Here is a 26,400-nt window from a genome sequence, read left to right on the forward strand (position 1 = left end):
GAGCTGACGAGCTGCTGATGGCTTGCTAGCCGGATAATGATATATGGCCATTGAAATGTCAAAATTAATAAGCGCTGATGGCTGTTTAATGAGCCGCCGTTAACGCTTGCGACACAAATTGAAACCGCTGTCACATTGGTTGATCGCTGCGGCGGGTCAAAAGCTAATCCGCGGTGTCAGTTCTGCATAAGTTGGAATTTACTTAGTTTTTCGTGGAAAAACTTGTTGGAAATGAGACCTCACACGTGTCATATTTAACTTATTCTTAATGGATTAGCTCTTCATTAGATGTGTCTTGGGTGTTGGAAGTACACTGAAAAATCTGCTAACGGGCACTCCTATTAGGCGGACAGCCCTCTTGAGCGGACACTTCCTCTTAAGCCATTATGAATCAGGGCATATCCATTTCCCATCTATTATTTTCAATGTACTGGATTATCAAGTAAATTGTGCAATCAAACGTTTTTTTTTAGTGGGTTTGGGAATTTAAAAACTATTTCTGGTATTTATTCCACAGTGATCCTTACGGGCACTCCTATTAGGCGGACATCCTTCTTGGTAGCATATTCTCTTTCAATCCACTTTTTTAAATTGGTAATTATTTATAAATCGTCAGAGTTTTCAATGTATTGTGATATATTACAAAAGTATTCGCTCGGAAGTAGGGACTTTAAAAATAACTCGAGTTGTGATTTAAAAAGCGTTTGAATTGATATCAAGTTTATTTATCATAATCTACCTACTGTCAATATATATATACATATGTATAAATTCCCATAAGGTGAAGCTTTTTATTAATTTTTCCAATAAAAAACCCTAAGTTTAATTGGGTGGAGTATTTTTTTTATATATTATGAAAAGAATATTACATATATCGGAAGTTGATATTCAGTCTGTGTATTTTTCTACCGTTTCCCGAATTCTATCGCCTCGCGCAGATCCTGCTCCATAAGGACATTCAAATTGACATTCGAGGGATAATGCATGCCACCAAAGAGGCGTTTCAAAAAGTTTCGTTTCTTACGTGGACAACGTTCAACTGTATCCTCTGATCCGCTCGGATCGCATATCTGATCACAGAAACGTGAATTTGTTTGTAGCTGCGCGGCTTTCTGTTGTTTACGCAAAAACGGATCCTTTAACAGTCCAAGTTTTCTGAAGAAACCGCTGTCCCTGTTTTCCAGCGGCCCTTCGACAACCACATTTTGAGTCGTCGGCGCTTTCTGCCTGATCTCCACTTGATAGTTCTCATTCACTAGGCTACACCCCTGTTCGATCTCCCTAATTTGTAGTTCCTGCGGAGCTCGCAGCGCAGCCACTTCTCGTTTTTCGATTGATTTCAGTTGACGTGCGGCTATGCGGCGATACTCGACTAAATCTTGCTCAGAATTCCGAATGCGCAAGCCTTGTTGGTTTTTAAAGCTGGAGACGCTATCAATGCGATTGAGACTTCCGCTGCCGAGGTGCGAAAAGTATTCAATTTCTTGTCGATTGCCAGCTGGGTAGCGTGAGGGGTTGCCTGAAGGCGACCTTTGCTGGTGGCTTGCGTGGGACCCATCCTCCTGCTATTAAAAATGAAATAAATTGAATATATTTTTTTAACTTGTTGTCCAATTCCAATAATATCAACAAAATACTTTTGTAGAAGCTTGTTAATTGCATTAATTCTATTTGCAAGCCTTTTTATAAAATGTGGAAAATATCTTAAATTAATTGCAAGAAAAATGAAATGCTCGACTAAATTGATTTGCGTTGTCGACTTATTAATTGCATTAAATGCTAGAAATATTCTGAGAAAGTCAAAGCACATATTTAAAAGAAATATATCAAGGCTTTATTATATTTTTTAAGTTGCATAAAAACAGCTAAGCTATATGCGAAATATACCAAACTTGTTTGGGTTTCAAAATAAGGCAAAGTTTAAGGCAAACAGTCGCAAAACTTAAATATCTTGAGCCTTAACCCACAGATTTATCTAATCATATTTGGTAAATGCCAATTTTGGGCGAAGATAAAATTAAGTCAACGAATTAAATATATATAATAAACCGCAGAGCGGTCAATTAGTGCTTAATTAAGTAATGGGGCTCACAAGCCAAAACGTAGTCAGACTTTTTTTTGGGTTAGCAGACCTGATTAAAATATATATTTCCCTGGAAACTAACATTGAAATATAATGCTCGATCTCTTCTCAAATACTAAATTATTAAAGTATTATAGTTTTCTCACCAGACTTATAATTGGCCTAGTCTGGCATATGGACTGCGGTGCCAAGATACTTAAATCTTCCTGGTTCTGATACCAATAGTTGTAGCTCTGTGGAGGCTTCTGTGCCGGATAATCAAACCAGGTCGTCTGCTGCTGAGCCCGAGCCAAGGACACTGCCTGTGCCTGCGCCTGCATCTGGACCGAGCTGGCAGAATTATACGAGCTGTAGGAATTTAAGAAATTGTTTACGGGCTGCGTCTGCGTCTGGCCATAATAATGGGATGGTGGCAGCTGTGTTTGCTGCAATTGGGGCGCATAGGCATACGTTTGTTGTCTCGAAGATCCTGGTGACATGAATGTTTGCTGCTGTTGTTGTGGATAGGGTGTATTCATAAATTGTGCATTGGGATCAGGCATCGACATGGAATTATAATAATACCAACTGGGAATGTCTGGATGTGGAAACATGGTAAACTGTGTCGGAAAGCAGAAAGATTAATGAGGAGTCCAATAAAACAAATAATAACGATATTTTCAAGTGATAGCGGGGGCATTACTCACTTTAGTTGGCTTCGATTTTTGAACTGGCTCCGATGGAGAGCTCGATATTCAATCCTTAGACTTTGGTTTAGCTTAGAACTTGATGACATTTGGTCGATTCCTCGGGTACGGCCCAAAATTGGTCAGACCCGGAATAGCCCCCTTTGGCGGCTGGGGCGTTGTTATCGGCAGATTATACATAGGTTTGATTGTAACTTAAAATTTTTTTTATATTTACTATTTATGTACATTAACTGGGGACTGTAAACTAAAAACTGAAGCAGTAGACGACACATGACAAGCTAGGCAAAGCCACTGGCTGCCTGGCTTCACTGTAGCTCGTTTCAATTGGGTGGACCCCTTGTTTGTGACATATGCAAACATTTTTGATGAACCTAGCTGAGTAGCGTGCAGGAACCCCAAATTAACTGCGAGCGCGTTTACCTTGCCCCAGGCAATTCCCGGGCAACATTTTAATTGTTCATAATTTATGAACTTGTCGTCGACGACGACATCATAAAAGCCCCGAAACATAAACAAACAAAATGTTATGCAATGGCACGCCCGCCCACCTGCAAAGGCAAACAATCTGTGCATAGAAATGAATTTCATTTTGTTGTCATTTGCTTTGCGTCGAACCGAACCCATCCTCCCAACACATGGCACCTTACACGGCTTACCTTTCAGCCGGGGTGGGGTTGTTCGCTTAAGCAGACGTCACATTTTACTAATTAAAAGTTCAATGCGCAACATTTGCAGCAGCAACAGCAACAGCAGCAACAACCAAATGGACAACAACAAGCACAACACCAATGACAATGACAAAGGGAATGAGGTGAACGAATAAAGGGAACAATAAAAGAGAGCACAGTGTGCTTTTTGGGGGATGCCGAAGATTGAATGCACTCACAAGCACAGATGTATGGACAAGTAGATATATATGGGAGAAACTCTTTTTACTCAGCTTCCAACTGTCTTTGAACTTAATTTTTTACACACATATAGAATTACACACAAACAGATGCCGAAAGTTGAGGACACGATGAAGAAAATTGATTCTTAAACAATTTAATAGTTAATCCGATCTCTACAAAAAAAAAAAACAAACAAAGTTTATATCAAAATATCCTCTTTAAATGGGTTATTTCAATTTTAAGAAGAGTTATCGAAAAGTTAAAAATGTTGGTACCCTGTCTGATATATGAGCACAAATTTCTGTAAAATGATAAGACAGAAATATCATTTTACAGAAATTTTGAGATATTTGTTGATGTTTATCGATTGATTGATTGAAGATTAGATGGGAAAATAGACACAATTGTCCATAGATATTTTTCTATTATTATGAAATATAATGTGTTAAAGATTAACATACAGATAGGAAAATAGACATAATCGATATTTATCGAGTGTGAAGTAATATAGATATATATAAATATATTTTGTCGATACTTTATTCGAATTCGCTTTGAGCAAAGCGTTACACATTTCACGATAAACTGTTCTCATCCTCTGTAAGGGTAATAAAAACAAGAGCATAGTTAATTTATTTCAAGCGTTCTTTACTTGTCTCCCTTTTATCTGGTTGAGTTGTCTGTCTGATTTCCGTTGCTGTTTGAAAACAGAGAATACGAAATCAGTTTTTAATTATTTAATTAATTGCGTAACGTTATGCAAATAACCATAGGGTAAGTTTAATCAGACTTTTTAAAAATCCGTACAATATTGGATTACATAAGACATAACAGGGATACGATTGAAGCCAAGGCAAATAAATTGAAACTCGTGTCGGAAACCTCAATGCAATTATTTATGGATTAAAGAAAAGTCCCAATTATAGTTGCATTTTATGCGCATATCAAAGTAATAAGTACTTTTGGGTGCTTACTGTAAAGTACTCAAAGTATTGGTTGCCATTTGCTTAAATCTTGCTAAACCACAAAAGTCTTTAAATTGTACTCATTACGTATTTGGTAGGGCCAACTAATTACATTACGTTTCAGCTACCAAATTTAACAACAACAGGAGGAGCAACCACACACGCAGCACACACACACACACACATACACAGAGCACAAACATAAAAACCACATAAAATCACCTGCGAGCTTTAACACAGAAACACCCACCTTTTGCAGCCGCTGGGTGAGGCCCAAATGAACGTTTTATTTATGACCTTCCATGTAATATTTTTTAAGTTATATTTTTGATTTTTTATTTGGGGTCTTCTAGAGGTCGCAAGTGTTGACAACACCGCAACAACGCAGCGTCTGTCAGAGCGCATTCCAATACTGGCGAACCGAAAATTGGGGGAATGTTGAATGTTGGGGACACATTTGCTGAAGAATTGCCATTCAGTTAGATATTTTTCACGGCTATCTGCTCATAATTACCACACAAAATGTTTCACCTATTAAATGCAACTTTTACAGCGCAAGGGGGTAAAAGAAATGTGTGTTTGAGAATAACATGATGAATGGCACTGTTTAACATGAAAAAGTTTTAATACCAATTCAATAGATGTGAACCATTTCTCCAATATTCCCTTGGTTGGTGAAAACTACTTTGCGCCATGTATTTTTAGCATTTTCCAATTTGTGGTACGTGCTCGGCGACCTTAAGTGTTCCCTGGTGTGCATTCAATTGGTTTAGGATTGATAAAGCCAACATATCTCTGTGCCACCTCCATAAATTATGACGATTAATTGAATCGTTGCTGGGAAAAAAACATGTCTTATGTAAAATAATGTTTGGAGTTTTACAATTAATGTTAAGCGCGAGTTTATCGTATAAAGTTTGTGGAATAATTATTGCTGTTTGATTAAAACACTTAAAAGTACTTTAAAGTATTACGTTTAAGTTGAACAGGCAAAAAACTTTCTCTAGAAGTACTTCCCAGCAAGATACCTTGTACTCAGCCCTTGAAAGTAAAGTACACATGAATTAATTTAATTAATAATTTGTATTTTTATGCTATATTTTATTCAGCAATTCAGTTAGCCGAATCAAGAAATACTACTTATCATAAACATATTATTAACTACAAATATAAGTACATATATCAAACTTAAGGCCTATATCTAAATATTTGAATGAATATTTGAATGAATATAAATGTTTTAAGTTGATAAATATCAAATCGATAACTATCGCTAAACCATGTGAAAAACATCGGTTTTTTCTGATCCACCAATCGAGTTTCAATTTTCATGAGACGATTTAACTGCGGTTTTATAATTCGATTTTCGCTGTATGATGATTTATGAAAAACGATATTTATCGACTTTTGAAAATCTTAATGTGCATCTGTTTTAAAGGTTCTATCCTCTTGTTTCAAACCCTTGCAAAATTTGTCATACCCTTTGTAGTCACCTTACCGACTACAGGCTACAATTACGTGCGTATATTTAAAAGTACATTAAATAACTTTGCCGCCCCTTTCAGGCCAAACAAATTACTTGACTGTAAAATGAAATGAATTCAAAATAAACAGCAGGCAGTCAGGAAAGGCTGCTGCCTCGGAAAATCAACCGAAACGAAATTAACGTGCATAAATCTAAATTAAATTTTTTCTCCAAAATGAAAGAAGGAAAATAACAGCAAACACTGTTAGCAAGGATAATTTGTGAAATTTTCTGTCAAGTGCCACGCCTACTCGTGTTGCCTATGTAGGGGAGAAACCATCGAAGAAATGAGTAATGTCGTTTGTACATAATTTGAATGACAAATGTCTCAGAGCCGTAAACGTATTTATTACGCTCACTGTAGCCCTTGTTTACGCAACGGGGACGCTCCAAAGAGTCTGCCATAATTTCAGCCGCCCTCCCCCGTCCCGCTCCCAAGCTCCCCCTGGTCATATTTCTTGTCTCTCGCTCAGCTGGTGCTTTTGTTGTTGCCTTCATTAATCGTCGCATACGCAAAGATTTAACAATATTTTGCTTAATTATGCAAAAGGCCAATTCCTTAAACAAATGCCAGGTTCTATTGATTTAAGTTCTTATTGAGCTTGTGTACGTGCGTGAGTGTGTGTGTGTGTGTGTGTGTGTATATTTGCTTGTTGGTATTTGTTGATTATGTGTTTATTTACACTAAATCTAATGGTTTCTTTGTCTCAGACATTAGGTACCAGCTGCATATTGTTTCAATTAGTATTTAGACCAACTATTTAATTGCTTTATTTGATATTTGATTTAAGTACCTTCTATTCTCTATTGCAGCATGGAAACCATGATTACCAGAAAATACAGATAAAAATGCCAGCGCAAATTTATTGGAAGACTAAACAAATTCGGGCAGTTTTGCTCGTGGTAAGTAATGCATAAATTCATTTGATTCAAATTTATTGTAAACATATATTTTAAGAAGCTTTTAATCAGTTTTATATTTACTCGTTTTCTGATTATTTTACTTAAATTTCGAATTTTCGTTTGATGCTGCTTGTAAGATCCTGTTTCTATATCATATAGGTGGTAAGGCATTATATAAAATACTATTATTGCTACTTCACCCTTAACAGGAGTTAGATTATTAAAGCTTCATTGCCCTTTGATATCCCTTCGTATATTAAAATTGCGGTCTAAAATGTAAGCATGATTTCCCCGCAGTTACCATTTGCCTAACCCTAACTGCAACTTAAATATGGTCGCATAATCGTAAAAGTCAGTTGCCTCAAAAATTGTGTGACAATTATGAGCCACAGCAATAACGTGGCCGTCAGAAGTCCAACCCTCTCCCTATAACTGACGCAAATTCATAAATTTTAAAGCAGCTCATACAAAAAGGGACGCGCATTAAATTTTCAAAAAATGTAATAAAACATCAAATTACCAATAATTTAGACGACAGCGCAAGGTGGGCGGGATTGGGGGTTCGAACCCTTTTTTTTTGTGGCCTGTTACTGGTTGCCTTGACTATGAAGGGGCGGGGGGGTCGGAATGCTCAAGACTCAAAGTCGGATAGCAACACGTGCCGCTTTGTGATTTCGGGTACTTTTCGTCGGCTTTGGCAACCCGTTGGCATTTTATAGCGCCAATGAAGCAGAACCAGATCCGGACACCAGTTTGGTAACCTCAATCCCAATCCCAATCCCAATTCCAATCCCAAATCTAACCCTGACTACGAGTTCAATGTATTTTGCTGGTCATTGGCTTACTGTGGTAAAGGGGGCAAAAGGATTAGGCCATGTGGCTTGTAAACTGTTCTATAGTCTTTTACATGCTCGTGCGTGTGTGTGTGTGTGTGCGTTTTTGTGTGCTTCCTTAATGTGTGGGCGTGGCAGCGGCCATACAACTTGTTACTGTGCGCACATTACCATAATGTATTTTATCTGGCTGCTGACTTGTACGGCCCCCCAGTTAGAAATCACTTAAGACGCTCTGCTCTGTCCTGCCGCACCCCTCTACCCCACTATCCCGCTACCCATAATCCCCAGAGCAACGACCCCTCAACCCCTCTTGCAACCTCTTTTAGCTTTAGTTCGTTTCAAGTTACCCACAGTTTGGTTGACTGACTGCCTGAGCTGGACAGGTCAGGTCCAGTTTGTTTCCTTCGTGGTTGGTTAGCAACTAGCCTGTTTTAACATCCACATTCTCATCATTTTCGACTCTTTCTCTGCTTGTACGTTTCCCTGTCTGCATTTGTTTCGGCTTGCGTGAAATTGCAAAATCAATCAATTCGATTACGTATACGTAATATTTATAAATATTTAATGTTAAGCTTTATACGCATTTTTGCTTGCCTGCCTTCGATGCGTTACGTTACGATACGATGTTATGTAAATGGCATTGTCTTCAGCAGCGGGAGAGAGAGAGGGAGAGAGAGAGAGAGAGAGAGTGTGTGTGTGCTGTGTTTTATGTATTGCCCGCTGTCAGGTTTGTTCTGGGCTCCTCGGAATGGTTTCGATATGTTAATAAGTAATGTTAAGGCAAGTTATGGCGTATCCTCAAATTTTCTGAGCTCATTTGGGATATTGCATACATATAGATATATACTATATATGTGTATATGTGTGCATGTATATTGGGTAGTCTATTCAATTGTAGTTCGACAATTTGACTGGTTATTATGCCCCTGACAACGGGTATTGTAATTTCGTTACTAACTGAGCGAGGCATTGAAATATAACAAGGAAAAGATACATACAATATGTCTGTTTAGGTTCGATCATAATTATGGCCTTGTTGCTAAAGCTTTTCTGATGATTTTCTTCTTATCGTACCCATGTCAACTAAACGGTTACAATTATTATAATAACAGGATGATTGATTGCATTTTGCTTACTTGCAACAAAGACTTTCGGCTTATTTAATTTATTAAATAATTGTATATTTTCTCTTTCTTTGTAGTTTTTGGTTTATTCTGGGCAAAAGGATCCAAACTATGGCTTGAATATTTCCCTGTCCTTCGTGATATAGGGAAATATTTGTTCCACTCGCAGCTTTGTAGCGTTTACAGTGTCCACCTCTACGCTTGAAAATATCCCTTTTTTAGTTTTTTCTTCTTTTGAATACTTAAATGTAGATTATTTTGAAAAATGTATTGAGCTGAACATTTAATAATAGCTCACACTCCAACCCTGAGTTAATTGTACATATAAATAAAATATTTTTTTTAGCTACTGAATGACATTTCTTTGGAAACTTTAAATTATATATTTAAGAGCATTAAAATGCTTTATTGATATTTAATGGAGCTATAAAATTGAGAGATTTGAAATGCGTTTGACCTCATTTGGCTCTGAAACTATTTCGTTCGATTTTGGTTGACCAAATTTAGTTGGATTTTCAACTGTTTTTAGCAGTTCATAAAATATGTAAGCGTTTGTTGTACCCCACCCCCCGATCGGGCTTCCCCCTCGAGCCCTCTTTATAGTGGCTGGCATATTTTAAATGCATTTTTTTTGGCTTGTTTTCGCTTTTGAACTTCATGCAGTGGCTTTTAAATAAATGCTGCACTTTTTTGCGAATCTACCAACGTGAAAAAAGATTGTTTAATTGTTTTAAAATATTTGTGGGCATGTGTGAGGTGGGAAGAGCCAAGAGGCGGTTGATGGTGTGTGTGCTGTGTGGCGTAGGGTGAACTGAACTGTGTTGTTGCTTTTTATTGCGCAAATAATTTATGCATGTGTTGCCTCTGGCCGTGCTTCCCAGAGCTACTGTGTGGTGTTATCGAGGATTGCGATTGGAATGGGAAATGACTGCAAAAGTCAAATTGTGAGGTTCACCATTTGGGTTTTTTATCCTCTAGCTAGAAAAACACAATGGCGTTTGATATTGGGAATGGAAATGCGAAGCAGCGAATTTGTTTTGATTTTTTAATCGATATGTGTGCCATTCGAAAAATAAAATTGATGTCTCTGGTAACAGGTAAAATAATACCAAGGCTATAATTAATATTGTATAAATAAAAATAGTAAAAAAAAATATGTGCTACTTAATCAGAAAGTGTGTGTCGAAGAATATTCCATATCATTCTCAGAAATCAAAAAATATGTAAATAATATGTATTTAAAAATGTTCTGCATTAAGGAACAACTTTTAAACATTATTATAAATTTAAATTTTTTTACTAGATATGCTAGAATATAATTATTTTTCATTATAATTGAAATATCACAGTATTATTTTAAATTTATTAGTATTATTTAAGCAATTTTGAATTGAGGAGCAAAGAAGACAGGTTGGTGATATTTACCGAAATTAAAATCAAAATATATTTGTATCGATAATTTTATCGATAGGTTTCCTAATGAATACAACGAATTTATTAATTACTGTTAGGTCATCCTTCTCTTGGAATCAGAATTAGGGAAATATCGTTTCTTTTAAAAGTCCAAATTACTGTTAGGTCATCCTTCTCTTGGAATCAGAATTAGGGAAATATCGTTTCTTTTAAAAGTCCAGATTGAAAGAAAGAGAGAACAGCAAATACATTTTGATAATATATAATTTGATAAGGATTACAATCAAGTTAATAAATGGGTAAATTCGTGGCATTCACAGACTTCAGTTAGTTAATCACAGCTCTGTCATATTTAGAAATTGGGGGAAATCATTCGAACTGTTGAGCCAGCATTTGGTGGCAACCACTTGCGTCTGACATACGAATATGGGTCATCAAAATGTTGTCCATGGCTCAACAGTTGAGAGTCATACGAAAATCGCATGACAGTTTCACGCATCGCTATCGCCATCTCACGGACTGCAAATTGCTTCGTATTAATCAACGTCGGGGCAGGACCCGCACATGCCGCAGGTCCTGTCCAACGCACTGGCCACCAAATGTGTGTTCTGTCGGTTTGTTCAGTTCTCTCTATGTGTTGGTGTGCGTAGGTGTGGGTGTGTGCGTGCTTGTTGGTGCGTAATAATTGCTTGGCCATAGGCTCAGCGTCAACTTCACAGATACACTTGCACACACACACACACGCATACTCACGCACAGATACACCCGCGCACACACGCACACCCACCTGCCATAGATAGTTCGTGTTAGTCAGTCATGTGATTAGCCGCACACACATACGAGTGCGAATAGTTGTGCTTGCATGTATTCGTGTGTGCTTGTGGGTGTGTGTAAATACATATGCATGTGTGGATAGCCGCCATAGTGTCCTGGAGCCTTTAGCCTAGGGAGTGCACGAAATTATGCGGAAATTGTTGCATATTTAAGTGGGCACGCGTGAACAAATGTTAAAAACTTGCGCTTGTTTTGCGTAGACGTGCGACAGAACATTTTAAGCGGTCTCCCATAAAAGTTGATTGTATGAGATTTTCGGATAAAAGGGTGGGAAAAACAAGTAGGTATTAGGGAAAAATTATTATATAGAGTTTTGATAAGTACACTTTCCTTAAGTTGTTTTATCTATAGACGGAATAAAAAGCTCTTATAATTAAGTATATGAAAGAAGTTCAGAGTAGATTTGTCTAAAGCAGACAGTCAAATTACTGCGACAAGTTTTCAAACAGAGAAACATAAAGATAAAATAGACAAGTATAATCCGCGGAAAATGCTTTTCAGGAATTAATGCGTTGTTAAATGTGAAATGTCTTCTAATTTAATTATTCCATTCTTTTTTAAAACTCTCTGAGACCTTATTTTATAAACAGTACAAAAAAAAAGGATTAGACTCTTCTTTTTGATCAAGAATATGTACACTTTCCTCAACCTTATTTATTCCTTTTTAAACTTTCTTAATGCCATAGGATATCAAAATGTTTGCTCTAAGCAAACACAGCTTGCAATTTATGTAGTGTTGTAATTGATCATTGTCTCTTTGCATTTCCTGTGAAGTGCAATTTAATTGATTTAAACCAATTACCAAAATTCTGATTTGCCAACAAATCTCGGCCACAATTCAATAACCGAGCAAAACCGAAAACTCAACCCCAGCAAACTGAGCAAATTCAACCGCAAAGAGCACATTTCAACTTGAATTTAACAAAATGATAAATTAATTTTCGCAATAGTAGCTGAAATTGAAATGCATAACTTAGTTTATTTTATTATTTTTTGCTGTTATTCTGTTTCTGTTTCCTTTGAAATCATTTGACCGGTGCACAAAAACTTTGAGTAATTGCCAAAAGAAAAGCGCGCAGAATGAATAAAGCCAAAATGAGAGCAGCGAGCAAAACCAAACCAGAAAAGCATAAACTGAACTCGGTTTGTTAGATTGTTGTATTACCCATAGAATACGAGCATAGGTATGTATATATATAGGTTTCTCTCCTCTGGGCTTGTAACAAAGCCAAACTCTAACTATTATTGGCACGTTACGAGGCAGCTGAGGAGGGGGCGTGGGCGAGAGAATGGAAGAATGGCTTTAGCAAGGGTCAACTTACCACACACCCAAACACACACACACACACACACATGAAGGCACATACACTCGCAGCAGCGAAACAATTGCTAATGTACAAAATATTTCATGATTCTGCAGTTGGCTTTTCTTATTATACCCCGTACTCAGCAAACGGGTGTTATCACGCGTATAAGGGAGGTTAAATTAGTTGGCCACACCTTATAAAATACATTAGATATATCATACATCAGATACATCAGAAGATATATAACTGTTTAAATTGGGGAATATGAATATGTCCATTTGGTTGACACCCGGCTTAAAAATTTAGGCTGGAATAGCATATTTATTGGTATGACTCCTAAAAATATTATATCTGTCCCTTTTTTTGGTATTTATATCTGCTCAGATTTCTCTATATCTATACATGTTCCTTAGTCATGACGACATCAGAAAAGAAATCACAATATCTCAAAAATATATCTAGGGATTTAGGCACGTTTTAGTCGTGTATTTAAATTTGGCCATACCTTTCTTTATATACGTTTTATGATATTACGAAGTCAGCTGTTATACATATGTGTATTAACGTGCACATATACGTATGTGTGTACAGGATATTTTCTAGTCGTGCATTCACTACTAGACTATTTTTATTTCTTCATATTTTTCTTAGCTGACTTTGCTTTATGCCACACTACACTTGCATTCTTTTATTCATTCATTTCATTCAGTTTGAGTTTAGTTTCTGTTCCCCACAGTTCTGGACTGTTCTCAATTCTGTTCCACACTCTTTGGGTTCACTTCGTTCGTTCATTTACAGCTGAGTTCAGTTTGTTTGTTGCCGGCTCGTTTCCACAACATTCACACCAAACAATGGCAAAAGCAATGCTAAAGTGACGCGGTTTTGCAACTGTGGCATTGTTGTGGGGGGTGTGGAAGCGGAGTTGGAGTTTTGGGGCCTGGGGGTTGGCTGTAATGAGGGATGTTGAACTTTTAGCTTGGGACGGGTGGGGCTAGTTGGCAACGACGACGTCAGCAACGATGCATTCAATTGGTTTAAGCGACCAATGCGCTAAAAAAAATAAATTGGTCTTATTAGTTCAAAATAGTTGTTAGGACTCCTAGAAGCTGGTTCTTAATGCAATTAGGAAACTATTAATAGATTGAGATATAAGTTACATTTCTTAATCGAAATCGAATGCAGTATTTCCAGGAAATGGTTAACAGACCGATGCTTAAAGTAATTAATAATTAAAGAATAATGTGAAAAAGTATTACTTTTGTGGAAAGAGTCATACGTAAGGAATTGCGAATGAATTGAACTGCTCATAATACTTATTACACTGATACAAAATATAGTTAACAAAAAAATGTATAGGTTTTGATATGTTCAAGATTAGTTTATTTAAATCGTGGACTATTTTTGTCTCTATGTAGTGTCTCGAATCATAGTATCCAGTCTGAGGCCAACCACATTCAGTATACATATAATTGATCAGTATTAACAACCGAGTCGATATAGCCATTTTCTGTCAGTCTGTCTGTTTTTCCATTTGATTCTCCAAACATAAATGTTCTTGCTTGTTAAAACTCAACATAATTATTGATGTGACGTATTGGAAAGTCCAACAAATTAATTAAAGAGGTAAACTTTTCAAAAACTATAACATTCAATTTAAAAATAGTTTGTACACATTTTTGTACATATATATTGTCAAACATTTTCTATAGAAAAACTCTTTTAACATAAAACGCTTCAGAGTTCCATGTCCATGTCCATTTTCCTTTGTCCACACAGCTCATCTCCCAGCATACTCACATGCCTCACAAAGTTGCATGTAGGTCATTCCACAAGAAAAAATTAATGATTTACTTTTGCAACTTTTGTGTATAGTTCTTATTCTCATTCGAGTGCCAGTCACAGTGGGGAGAACAGTCATCTAATAGCCTGGCAACAACAATAGTAGTTAGGGCTACAATATACATGCATATATATATATTGTATATATATATATTTGCTTATGTGTATGTATACTTACCATGTACATAGCACGCCAAAAAGAAACGCGCTGTAATGAGACTTGTCCATTTGTGGTAATTAATTTTAATGTTGAGCAGCGACAACGTTGGCAATTCTGTCGACCACAAAGCGATGTCAATGGACATTGGGCGTCGTCATTTGTGCGGGTCGTCAATGGTGAACCAAAAAAAATAAAAAATAATACAAACAAAAAAGTAGCTGAAAAACTGAGCAGCCGCAACGACAAATTGAAATTAGAAAATGGCGAACAGCCAACTTGGCAGCTGAAATTGGTAACTGTCTCGTTGCGGCCACTGTTGCTGGATTAGTTCTATTTGACTGAGGGAGGGCAACACTAATTAGTTCTGGCTGTGAACCAGAGCACCTGCACAGTGCCTTCATAATTAATGTAAAATTAAATTACAAAAAAAAATTTAATAAATATTTCCGGCTAGTTGACTTTTTCCAGTCATAATCATATATTCATTTATACATATAAATATGTGTATGTTTTTTTGCCTATTCATGTCGTCAAGATTTAATCTTGGTATCAATTTGTCGAAGTGTGTGTTACACTTCATGTATAAAAAATGGTTGCCTTGCGTGCTGTTGAATTTTCGTCGGCAATGAAGGACATGAAAGCCTTTTGTTGTAAATGGGGCAGGTCCGACTAGAAAAATTTCCCTTTTGCCCTGAAGTTTGTTGTTTTTGTTGTTGTTGTTTTTTTTGTGCGTTTTGTGTGCGCTTCGCTAGTATTTCTTCACCCATTTCTCGAGTGGATTTATTGTTACGTGTAGTAAATATTTTTCTTACCCATTGTCGTATTCCGTTACTTTCTTCAGGCTCCTCGTTCTGCTGCCATTTTCAATTTGACTTTGCGACCAAGGTTTTGCGTGTGCCGCTTATTTTTTTTTTTCTTTTTTGGTTTCTTTGCTTTTCCTAGTATTTGTCTATCTGTCCTACCATCAGTCTGCTTGTACCTCTGTCTATCTGTCTGGGCCCGATATTTGTTTGTTTGCTTGCTAGGTTGTTTGTTAGGTTGTTTTGTTGAGTTGAGGGCGTGTTAATGGCCTAGGCGTACGAGTGCTTGACATGTTTTGCGATGAGTGTTCTGTGAGGGACTCAAAAGAATGAAGAATAAGAAGAAGGCATAGCAAGCGAAGATGTACTATTTGTTGAGATGATTAATGGTAGAAGGGAGCTGGTGTGAAGTTAAGCTTTTAGTAGGTGCTCCTGTGGGTTAGTGGAATATAGAGAAATTGAACAGAACGAACATAAGATGATTGAAATGCTAAAGTATAGTGTTTTAAGCGAATAATAACTACATTGAAGTCTTAAATGAGGGTTGTAAGATTTTTTGTAAGCAACAATTGTGAGAAAGGACACTCCTGGACTAAAAATTGCAAAATATGGTACATCATATGCCAAGGAAAAGTGAGAGTGCTCTTTTCATTTCGTGTCATCTACATGAACTCAGCAGAACCAATTCTCAATTGAAAACAGTTCACAGTGTACCTACAAACGGTGAATATACAATATTTTGCACATTACTTGAAAATCATGAAAATCGCATAGAAAGGCCATGTTGTTAAGGGAAGAAGAACGATTAAGATATGAAAAAGCGAGTGGTTACGTTGGCAATTATATAGCAGATGGGTTAATGAGAGAGTTTTCAAGCCAGTGTAACGAAGAACAAATATAAAAATGTAAAAAATAAAAAAGGCAAAGATATATTTCTTTTTATATGTATGTTCATTTTTGTACATATACATGTTAATTTTAAAGCAATATTTGAATCCCATTATGCCTAACATAAATTTCTAAAAATATAAGACTGACTGGTATTTAAAGAGGGGAATTTAATTTTAAAGGCTTACAAGTAAATCGTTTCCTAATAGGTAAAGCAAGTCTAATTTGTGTTAAAGCCATCTACAAATCAATTATTAAATTTAACATTTTAAATTCCAGCGAACGTTTGAATTGATGCTAATCGCGAATTTTCAAGAGAGTTTAAGCATTTCATATCGCTGTTCAACGAGCCATTAATAAATTCAAATAGTCTACATGAAAACTTAATTTCACGTGCTCTCTCACACCAACTCCAAAAAACACACCAAGTGTTTCCGCTCGTACGCCACCCTGTAGTTCCATTGGTTTGGGAGCACGTCATTTTGCCAGTTGCCACTTGAAATGTTTGTCCTTTGGCCAAATAGCACGTTCCAAATACAAGAACAACAAATGCTGCTTCCCTCTTTTCGCCCCACTGCCGCCTGCCCCGCTTCACACTCCCTTTTTTTATGTACTCGAATTTGTAACACTCTTTTTGTAATCCATTCGTGGGGTCGTTTGGGCTATGAGACCAGCTCGGGCGACAGAAATTCGTCTCATCGCACTTGTCTGCCTATCTTCATGCTGCCATCGACTCCGTTTCTGTTGCCTTCCTTAACTATCCTGTGAAATTCGTGCATTTTATTTCAATTTCATTCCGATTCCATTTTTGAGTTAATGACTGCAGGACATGCAAAGCAGCACGACAGCCCATGGCTTTCTTCTGTTTTTTTTTTTTAAAGACTTTCAGCCCCATCTTTGTTATTGTCAGTCAGCGTTCCCGTTTTGTGTTTCCCGTACCCCTCGTGGTACCCGCCACATGCCAATTGATTACTTGCGCCTTTGGCTTGCTATCGATGATATTTATTGACAAAGTTTTTGGCATCAAATAAATATGCGCTGCTTTATGTATACATTTTATTTGTTCTTAACTACATAAAGTTCAGGCTGGGGTTATGGCCGTTTGTTTTGGCTACCAAATATGCATGAGTCATGCATAGAAATATTTTAAATGTGCTCTTGAGTTTTGCAGTTTTAAGTAGAGGGAAACATTTGTCTATAGGGTGTTAATATATAATGTCGATAGTTTCTGTAGAGCTAGAACAACATAGTTAAATTTTAAAATTATTTTGTTAATGATTTTGAAAAATGTGTTTTAGATATTCGGAAAAACCAACAAATTGTTTATATGTGCTCAAATAATAAGTTGTATTAGAATCTATTCAAAGCCTGCAGCCGTCACATTTATGTGGTTGTGATTTACTTATTTGTTTGTTTATTTATTTTATTAATTATTATAGGGAGCGTATATACCTTAAACATAAAATTATGTGGGATTGGTGAGAATTTATTATTATTATTTTTACATATTCCGTGACAAAATAGTATTTGTTCTTAAAATATAGTCTAAATGCAAATGTTGGCATCGATAAAATTTGAATTCAAGATCAATATATTGGCTTGTCGATTAATATTCTATAACGTAGAATATCAAAAGTTGTACTCTCCGAAGCCACCAAATTTTGCAGATAGTTGAAAATCTTATATGAATCCCAAAAGTGTGCTTTAATTATTTGCTTTATGTAGTCGAAAGCGAATTGCAGAACTGGCCCACACAACCTATATATTAGAAATACTTAAATATTTTTGTCGTATTCTAAATACTCTATTTAAATATGTTTTTCGAAAACAGTGTGTGCAGTAATAAATTGCTTTACATGGTATCATTATGAAGTGCTGGTCTAATTAACCTTAAAAGACAGCTAAAGAATAATAAATATTTTTCTGTCGCATTTTAAGATATTTGTCAAGTACTTCAATTTGATTAGCTAGAATTAGTTAGGTCCTTAGAGCAACTGGTCCTATTATAGTGGTGTGAAAACAGATTAATTACTTAAATAAAGTATCTTTTCGCCAGCTAACAAGTACCCTTTTCCACATAAAAAGCACAATAAAGTGCGTGCAAAATATCTTGACATTAGCTACAACCTAGAACAGCTGCTCTAACCTAACCCAACGAGCTTTGTTGCACCATAAACCAACTGAGGGCAGCAAACAGGGCTAAAACCGTAAAAAACACACACACTCACACACATACGAGTTACAATGCAAAGTTGGGGGTCAGACCCAATGGGAAACCTTAGCAGTTGGGCGACGGTCGCAACGGAGCGATAAAGCGACGTAGGTCGAGACGAGCTGCAAACCGGAAACAGTTAACAACGGCTAAGCCCTTGGCCACTTACGGCTGTTAAATGGCATTAGACAGCAACTGCGACGGCGACGGCGACGGCGACGGCGACTGCGAGTGTGACTGTGTCTGGAGGCGTGGTTGAGCCGAAAGGGGGTGTGCAAGAGGTGCGAATTTTATTTTTGTACGCGCTGCTTACGTCATTTAAGCCATTTTAAATACATACACGATATAGGTATATTTTTAGATAGGGCAGCCAGGGATGCTAGGGCTAAACTGACATTTGACCTATGCAGCATGTGTGTTAAGTGCTGCCATCGAAAATTAATGACAAAGTAATGTCAGTCAAATGGATAGACAGGCCCCGACAGACAGACAGACTGAGAGACGAACTAATAAGCAGCAGCAGCAGACGTTCTGGCTGGCTGGTAGTCAGTTAGTATATGGACAAAAGCGTAACATCAATTCAACCCACGACCAACCCCAACTCCAGTTTCAATCCCCAACCCCTCCCGGCCAACTCTAGCAGCGCAACCCAGTCAGTCATCCATCTATCCATCCATCCATCCCTTGTCATGTCAGAGGCTCAGACGAGCCAGCGCGCTGCCTTGTCTCAGGGCTTATTGTTGCTACGGCAACTCCTTGTAAAAGTTTAGCGCAGCTTTTCCAATTGTTGTTGTGCTGTCTACCTTTGTTTCAGTTTGTCGTAGCCTACCCCCTTCCAACCTCACCCCTACCCCCCACTGGGTCCTTACATTGGCAGCTACCTGTGTAACCTTTGCGCATACGGAAAATTTCGCTCATTGACGTTTTGTGCCGCCTGTCGCTTTGAATAAATAACTGACGTGACGCAACAGACACATTACCCAACTGCACACACACACACACACACACACACATAAACAGGGATACAGTTACAATACTAAACAATCAAATGGCACTACGCCGCTTACCTTTGACAGTCTAATCGTCCGGCTGACTGGCGGACTGACTATGCTCGGCAACATCATCAGCAGCAGCATCTAAGCCCGACCCCATCCCAGTCCTGGGCTGCTTCGATGCCGACCTAACCCACCGCTTGGCATTTATGCAAAAATTGCCTGCCTCAAGAATGAATGTGAGCCTGCTCTAGTCCCCGTCTATTTACTCTCGCATTTGAATCTCAAAATAGACTTTACTGTCTCTTTCTGAGCCTTGGCAACAACGCTGCACGGTGGGGCTAGTGCAAATAAATAACTTAACTATTATTTTGGAGAGTTTATGAACACTTTATTTAACTCATTAATTCGGATATTTGAAAAACTAATTTACACGGCTTCAAACTCAAGCAGTCATTGGTTAAAACCTTTGCTTGTCATATACATATTTCCAAAATGTTTATAAATCAATTCAATTTTTAATTAAAAATTGCTGGTAGTTATTTTTCATATGTCAACCCTACAACCCAGCCCTACGATTTGGCTTATAGTCAAAAATAAATTGAAATTCTGGGTTCGAAGCATAGATAATACTTATCAGAATCGACACTGATCACAGTTTGTCAGCTTTATTAATTATCATCTAAAATATAATTATTAAAAATACAATTTTTTAAGTATATAAATTAATAATTAAATATGTTAAATGATCTCCTCTGAAATTCAAATTCAAAATATTACAAAAATAGTCTGTTAAATTTATCGTTAAAAGTTTCAGCTAGTCAGTTCATGAGCCTCACTGTGCTTTAAGATTTATATGACTTCTTTTGGAACAAACCATTTTTCATACTCTGTCTTAGTGCTTTATAACATTAAGCAGAAGCCATTAGGCATAACGCATTGCCCATTAACCTTTCAGCTGAAAAGCTGAAACAAATTCATAATTTTCGCACCACTGTGCACATTAACTAACTACCTACAATGACTTCCTGTCATGATGACGCGGACTGTGGGTTGAGCACACTTACACACACACGCACACACACAGGCAGCTCGACATTTGACGTATGTTCGAGTATTCACCTCCAACCACCACCCGTCGGTTTTGGGGTTGGGGATGGAAGGCTGGGTAGATGAGGCAAAGTGAGTTATTGAAACTGCTTCAACTCATAAATAAATAATTACCGGATTCGCATAAAATGTGCTCGTCCAATGCTGTTTGCTAATGTTTTTCCCTCTTACAAGTCAGTAGGCTCATAGATGCGTCCACAGAACCAACCCACAGAAAAACCGACTAGTCCCCTCCGCCCTCGAAGCACTCGACTTCCTGTACGTACCCATATACCTGGCCAGGCTCTGGCAAAGTCTTTAGCTATTTGTTATTTGTTTTTCTAATGTTTGTCTAAGGGTCGCCAGGGTTGTTGGCTAGTATTTCTATTAAGGGGACAGAGCGGAGATCGGGTCTGGGCCGGTTCGGCTCGGCTCGGGTCGGACCTCAGACACTTGAAACGTGGTAATAGATACTTAAATAGTAATTTAGTAGCTTTTGTAACCGCATGGATGGACATATGAGATTTTACGCCGATTTTGCTAAGAGTTAAGCTTGCTTTCTCTCCCTGTGTCTGTGTGTGTGTGTGTGTGTGTGTTTCTCTTACAGCCTTTATTGCACCACACTTGCTTTATCGGACATTTCATCTTGTTGCCAGTTCGTACATCTCTCTCGTCTATGTGTGTGTAAATGTGTGTGTGTGTGCTGCTTATGTGTGCGTGTGTGTTCCAATGGGTTTTTACATATTCCCAGCTAAACTGCTATAAAATGGTTTTTGTCTTAAGCTTAGACCCGTTGCTGGGCGGTGCATTTGGCTGTGTAAAGTTGGATCATGTTTCATGCAGTAGACAATTTATGTGGATTACACTCGTGCGTATGTGTGCGTGTGAGTGTGTGTGGAATGTTTGCGGCTGTTCATTTGCTTTTGCCTTGGCTGTGGTCCATTTGCCATTGATTTGCCTTTAAGATTAGCCCTTCATATGTCGGCTGTTTATTGTTCGGTGTCTTGGTCAAGAGGATCACAGTATCAGATGCTGGCATTGCGCGTGTATGTGTTTGTGCCAGGCCTTGGCTTACAAAAGCTGTTAAGTCACCATTTGGCTAGTCAATGTTGGTCATTTGTAGCCTGGTTATTAGGGCTTTTCGCTGGTTAACAGCTGGAAGAATATTTTACAACGATTTAGAGCAACATTAATATAATAGTTAATAGCTGAAGAGGAGAGAAGCGATAAAAGTCCTCAAGTGAATAAACTCTTAACATACTGATAATCCAGAGATATATAATACAGATCACATGGAAACAAGTTTAGTATTTTTAAGAAAAATTAGTAAACCATTTTTAATTATGAGCAAATTTAAAATGAAGACCAAAACCAAGAAAATACCTAAAAAATATCCAAAAAAATTTCGAGAAATTAAATTTAAAAAATTAAATAAGTTTTGACTAATAATGTTCAAGTTAATAAAGTTAACTAAGTCAATAAAGTTGAGTAGTTCGAGCATTAAGTTTGTTTGTCCTTCGAAATCAGTAAAGTTATAATAGAGCGAACACAGGAAGAATTAAATCTGACAAAAAAAAGGCGTTCCATTAAATCTGCTGTACTTAGCCTAAAGAGAGAGATTTAGCACATAAATACTTAGCTAACTGTCTGCTCTTATGGTAGTCTATTTTAGTAAAACGCTTAACCCAGTTGAACCCCGATTACGTGTTGTTGGCAAAAAAAGGCGTGGGGCACGTGGCATACGACACGACATTAAGCAGCAACTGCAGAAGTAGCAGCAGCAGCAGCAACAGCAATGGCAGATACACGACATACGGCTTGGTCCACGCCCATCAAAACGCCTTATTCGCGTGGCATAACCCTTGACACGCCAGTCGAGATTGTTTTCAATGCCTGGGGGCATACGTGGCGCGTGTCCTAAGGTTAATGCGCCCTCGATATAAAAAGCAAAGTCCCGGCCAAAATGCAAATTGTTAACGTGACTAACGTGAAAGCCGCGTGCGATGATAAAAAATGTTATACAAATATAAAAGTCATCCTCACTTCTCTCAACTTCAAATGCCAATAAAGCCAGGTGGCATGCACGCATTGTTTGTTGCCCTAGGATTACGTTTCCTTATTTTCTATTTTAGCTCAAGCTGATAAATATACGACACACACTCCTACTACTATGAGTATTATCCGACTTTGCCCGGAGTTACAGTTTATTATTAAATTATAAATAGTTTTCTTCAGAATTTTCAATGTAAGGGGAACAAGTATAAATTGAAAATAAATTTATTAATTAAATTAGAAAAAAGCCAAAACCCTGTCTAAGTGTGTATTTATACTTCAAAAGGTAACTTTTGTAAGAAGATGAGCTTTCTAGCTCATACGGTTTGGGCTGTGCTTAACTCGTCAATCAGTCAATCAATCAATCAGCAGAAGCAGTTTTATAAAGGCAGGTTATTGTCACAGGGATCAGGAGCATTTCAGCTTACATAGTTGATTTGCTTAAATATGTTTATGTTTATCTTAAAATGTGAAATATTTTTACATTTTTTATAATTTCCAAAAATGTATTATTTAACTATGAGTTAATTATCTCAATAAACCGAATTACGAATGTATATATTTGAATTATTCTAATTATGAATTTAAGTTTAACTCTGTTTAACTTTTGTTTTCCTCAATTTCAGACGAGCTTCTGCCTGCTTATTTCACACGCCGCTTGGGCAAAGAAATTGAATGCAAGTCAAGCGTTCGACGACACATGGAACACAGCATCCGACTTGGAAAATGAGCTGGAAGTGAGTACTAAATATCTAATCACACACACATATATGCAAACATATGTCCATTCAATTAGCAAAGTCCAATACACAAATCCTTATCCTTCGATTGCAGCAACAGAAACGTTCAAAGGGCAACAGTGGTGCTGGATCAACTGGGAGCTCGGGCACCGGCTCTGGCTCCGGTCAGTGGTCAGCTTGGTCGGAGTGGTCAACATGTTCGCGCACCTGCGATGGCGGCATCATGCAGCAAATGCGTCGCTGCAGTACACCGGGCAGCTGTCGCGGCGAGAGCGCCCGCTATCGCATCTGCAACATGCAGCCATGTCCGGAGCAGCAGGACTTCCGTGCGAACCAGTGTGCCGCCTATAACGATGTCCCCTACGATGGCACCCTGTACAAGTGGACGCCGCACTACGATTATGTCGAACCGTGTGCTCTGACATGCAGGTGAGTCGCATTCGGGGTTTTTCGGGCTGCCCGACCCCCCCACAGCTTGTTGCATACTAAAATAAAGTCTACACCGATGCGCTTATGGGCAATCTGGCCAACGGGCTGGTTCCAGTTTCAGTCCAAGGATGTCCACTCATTATTCATCATGGCTTCCGTTGGGCGTTGGAGCTGCCCGCCTCGAGTGGTTGTCTCTTTTTTGCAATAAAAATGCTAGCGTGTATTTTTTTTGGTACCCCTTAGACAGAAAATATCTAAAAGAAGCGGCTGAAAAATATTTTGTGGCTATTTATGATTTTATAAAATAAATACACAGCTATATTACACTTATATCAAGCTTATATTAGGAATAAATTATCATAAATTAAATTTAAAATGTTCAGAACAATTAGAAATGAAGCACACAGTTACAGGATATCTAGGGAGTCATGCACGCTCGCTTATTTGATGTTGATTTTTTTCTTCCTTCTTTTTTAAGCTCAGTTTGTATTTGTGGCTAAAATTAGTGGCAGCCGTTTCGGTTTTTGTGGCTTTTGCGGCTCCCAGTTTTTTTTTTTTTTTGGTTAATCCATTTGGGTTAGATTTCATATTTCGCTTCGCCTCGCATTTTCATACATATGCGGGCTTTATAAATCATTTGCTAAGCGTCAAAATTCCGCAATTTAGTTGCAAATGAAGCGGTTGGCCAAAGGGATTTCGTATGATACAGAAAACAGCTAATAAAGCGGCTAAGGGAATGCAGCAGGCAAAAGGAATTAAGAAATGGAAGTAAGGCTCGTGCAAAAAGCATAAAGATGCCATTTAAAAAATGGTTGCCGAAATTGGTTAGCAGAAAAAGCTAGAAAAGCCATTTGCATATATTTTGTTAACTATCCCGTCGTTCATTCCAGCCGAAGCTTATATTTCCGTAAAGTCTCTGAACAAACATATTTGACTTTGCCGCGATAAATAAAAGAAAAAAAAATATATCTCTGCTTCTAGTTGGATTCAGAAGAAGTTTGGCCATCCTGAGTTCTTTTCAAACAATCTAAATGCGAGTTTTATTTTACTTATTTCAATAATATTAGTGAGCTGAAAATTCAAAATAAAACTTAAGTTCTACTAAATGTTAGGAGGAACCAAAATTTATCAGACATCTTTTTATGATAACCTTCTATTTACAAATATTTATAGTTTTCCCACTTTTAATAATTTGAGATTTTTTTCGAAATTGAATATCGACGAAACTGCCCTTTAAGAATCTGCTTTACATCACAATCAATCAAGACTCCTTGAGAGCTGCTTGAAATATTAGCCATAAACCCAAATCGAATAATTTCCAAAGCATTAAACGAAGCATAACTATCCATCAACCTGTGATAAACTTGAATCTAACTGCTTTTTCAATCTCCCCCAACAGAGGACACCCGGCGCATCTTATGGAGGACATCTCACCGGAATCGGCAGCCGCCACTGCCGAAGAGCACTACGATGAGCAGAGCGTCATTGTGCAGTTGTCGGCGCGGGTGCAGGATGGCACACGCTGTCGCTCCGGCAGTTTGGATATGTGCATACAGGGCAAATGTCAGGTGAGTTTTCTATATGGACTATCGATGTAATTATAATGTTTAGGCAACGATAAGGGGGTGTGCGTGTGAGGCTTGTTAGCTTCCTTCCTTCCCGTGTGTGTCTTTGTGTGTATGTTAGGCTGCCCTTCCACTTAGCTGCGCTCCAAAACTAAAAGATGATAAATTACTGCGATGTTGTCAGCGCAGGTGGGTGGGCGTGAGAGCTGGTAGGCGTGGTCGTAGTCGTGGTTCCTGAGCACGACAAAAACAAAAGGCATTGCAGCTTGCCAGTGTTGTACGTACTTACGTATGCATATATATGCAGATTGCATAACGCAAGCGCCTTTGTATCATTATGAACGTGAGCATAAATAAATCATAATGTTGACGGGGGTTCGGGTTGGCGGAGTTTAATATAGGAGCTGGGAGTAGACGCGGCTAGCGGGTACTGGAAACCAAAGGCGGCTGCCACTTCAGTCAAAGGCCAACTATTGAAATGCCAATAAAGCGTGCTGCTGGCGGCTGCCTGGTTGCCACTTCACGGAACTCAGCCGTCAACGCAGGAATGAAACGCGCGCTACAAAGTATGCTACGTAATTCTGACATGCGGCCGAGAGTTGCTAAATGCGTTTTTGAAATATTCTTTGAATATTTCGAGACTATTTGTTGAGTATATAGCAAATAATATAATATATATAATATAAAATGGAATAAGAAATAATGTATATATTAATTATAAAAAGTTTAATAGAAAAATTTACGCAAGACAAAAAAGGCACCTAACCAATATTACGATATGTAAGCTAAAATGCAACCGACTCCACAATCTTTTGTGCTTATTTCAATAACACTCAAAAACTAGTGACTTTCTATCTGTATTATTAAGCTGTGAACTAATACTTATAGAATTTTTAAAGCTTGAGAATGTATATCATTTTTCTTTGCGGAGCGTGTATGGTTTAATGTGATCTCCAGCTCAAGTTGAGTCTCGTAAAATTGTGATCTGTAAATTTTCTTTTCATTTTGCCATTTGACAAACTTTTGAGGCACGCCTCGTGTGCGGCATGTATGGCTATTGCCGCC

General features: G+C 37.8%; 2 protein-coding genes and 1 long non-coding RNA gene across 9 annotated transcripts in view; 1 reads left to right on the forward strand and 2 right to left on the reverse strand.

Moving 5' to 3' along the window:
* Window positions 1-26,400, forward strand: part of nolo (no long nerve cord) — a 74,521-nt gene that overhangs the window by 9,056 nt on the left and 39,065 nt on the right. For 5 of the 6 annotated variants that reach the window (XM_064698158.1, XM_064698160.1, XM_064698161.1 and 2 more), the window contains exons 2-5: window positions 6,966-7,055; window positions 23,228-23,338; window positions 23,436-23,770; window positions 25,170-25,338. In XM_064698158.1, the coding sequence (XP_064554228.1) occupies window positions 7,002-7,055; window positions 23,228-23,338; window positions 23,436-23,770; window positions 25,170-25,338 (669 nt within the window). In that variant the 5' untranslated portion in view covers window positions 6,966-7,001. Of the gene's footprint in view, window positions 1-6,310; window positions 6,357-6,965; window positions 7,056-23,227; window positions 23,339-23,435; window positions 23,771-25,169; window positions 25,339-26,400 lie in introns of those variants that run through there. The other variant, XM_064698159.1, reaches the window with a different exon arrangement.
* LOC135438981 (uncharacterized) lies at window positions 822-3,021 on the reverse strand. Of its 2 annotated transcripts, none has more exons than XM_064697554.1 (3): window positions 2,770-3,021; window positions 2,230-2,682; window positions 822-1,565 (listed from the first exon to the last, which is right to left on the reverse strand). In XM_064697554.1, the coding sequence occupies exons 2-3, from the start codon at window positions 2,674-2,676 to the stop codon at window positions 906-908; spliced, it is 1,107 nt and encodes a 368-aa protein (XP_064553624.1). In that variant the 5' UTR covers window positions 2,677-2,682; window positions 2,770-3,021; the 3' UTR covers window positions 822-905. The 2 variants fall into 2 exon arrangements, with proteins under 2 accessions (XP_064553624.1, XP_064553623.1); XM_064697553.1 differs by having other exon boundaries at window positions 2,766-3,021.
* On the reverse strand, window positions 14,222-14,741 carry LOC135439516 (uncharacterized). Its single transcript, XR_010438064.1, has 2 exons — window positions 14,587-14,741; window positions 14,222-14,495 (listed from the first exon to the last, which is right to left on the reverse strand). It is a non-coding gene; the product is annotated as an uncharacterized LOC135439516 (long non-coding RNA).

This window comes from Drosophila montana, unplaced genomic scaffold, assembly GCF_035044405.1.
Source record: "Drosophila montana isolate Dmon_TW-CO22-7 unplaced genomic scaffold, ASM3504440v1 contig_402_1, whole genome shotgun sequence".
NCBI classification, from domain to species: domain Eukaryota; kingdom Metazoa; phylum Arthropoda; class Insecta; order Diptera; family Drosophilidae; genus Drosophila; species Drosophila montana.

Excerpts from the sequence above, each read along its gene's own strand:
- LOC135438981 (XM_064697554.1), bottom strand. The coding sequence starts at position 2,676 with ATGTTTCCACATCCAGACATTCCCAGTTGGTATTATTATAATTCCATG. Across the intron at positions 1,566-2,229 it reads CTAGGCCAATTATAAGTCTG|CAGGAGGATGGGTCCCACGC; the intron begins GTGAGAAAACTA and ends CATTTTTAATAG.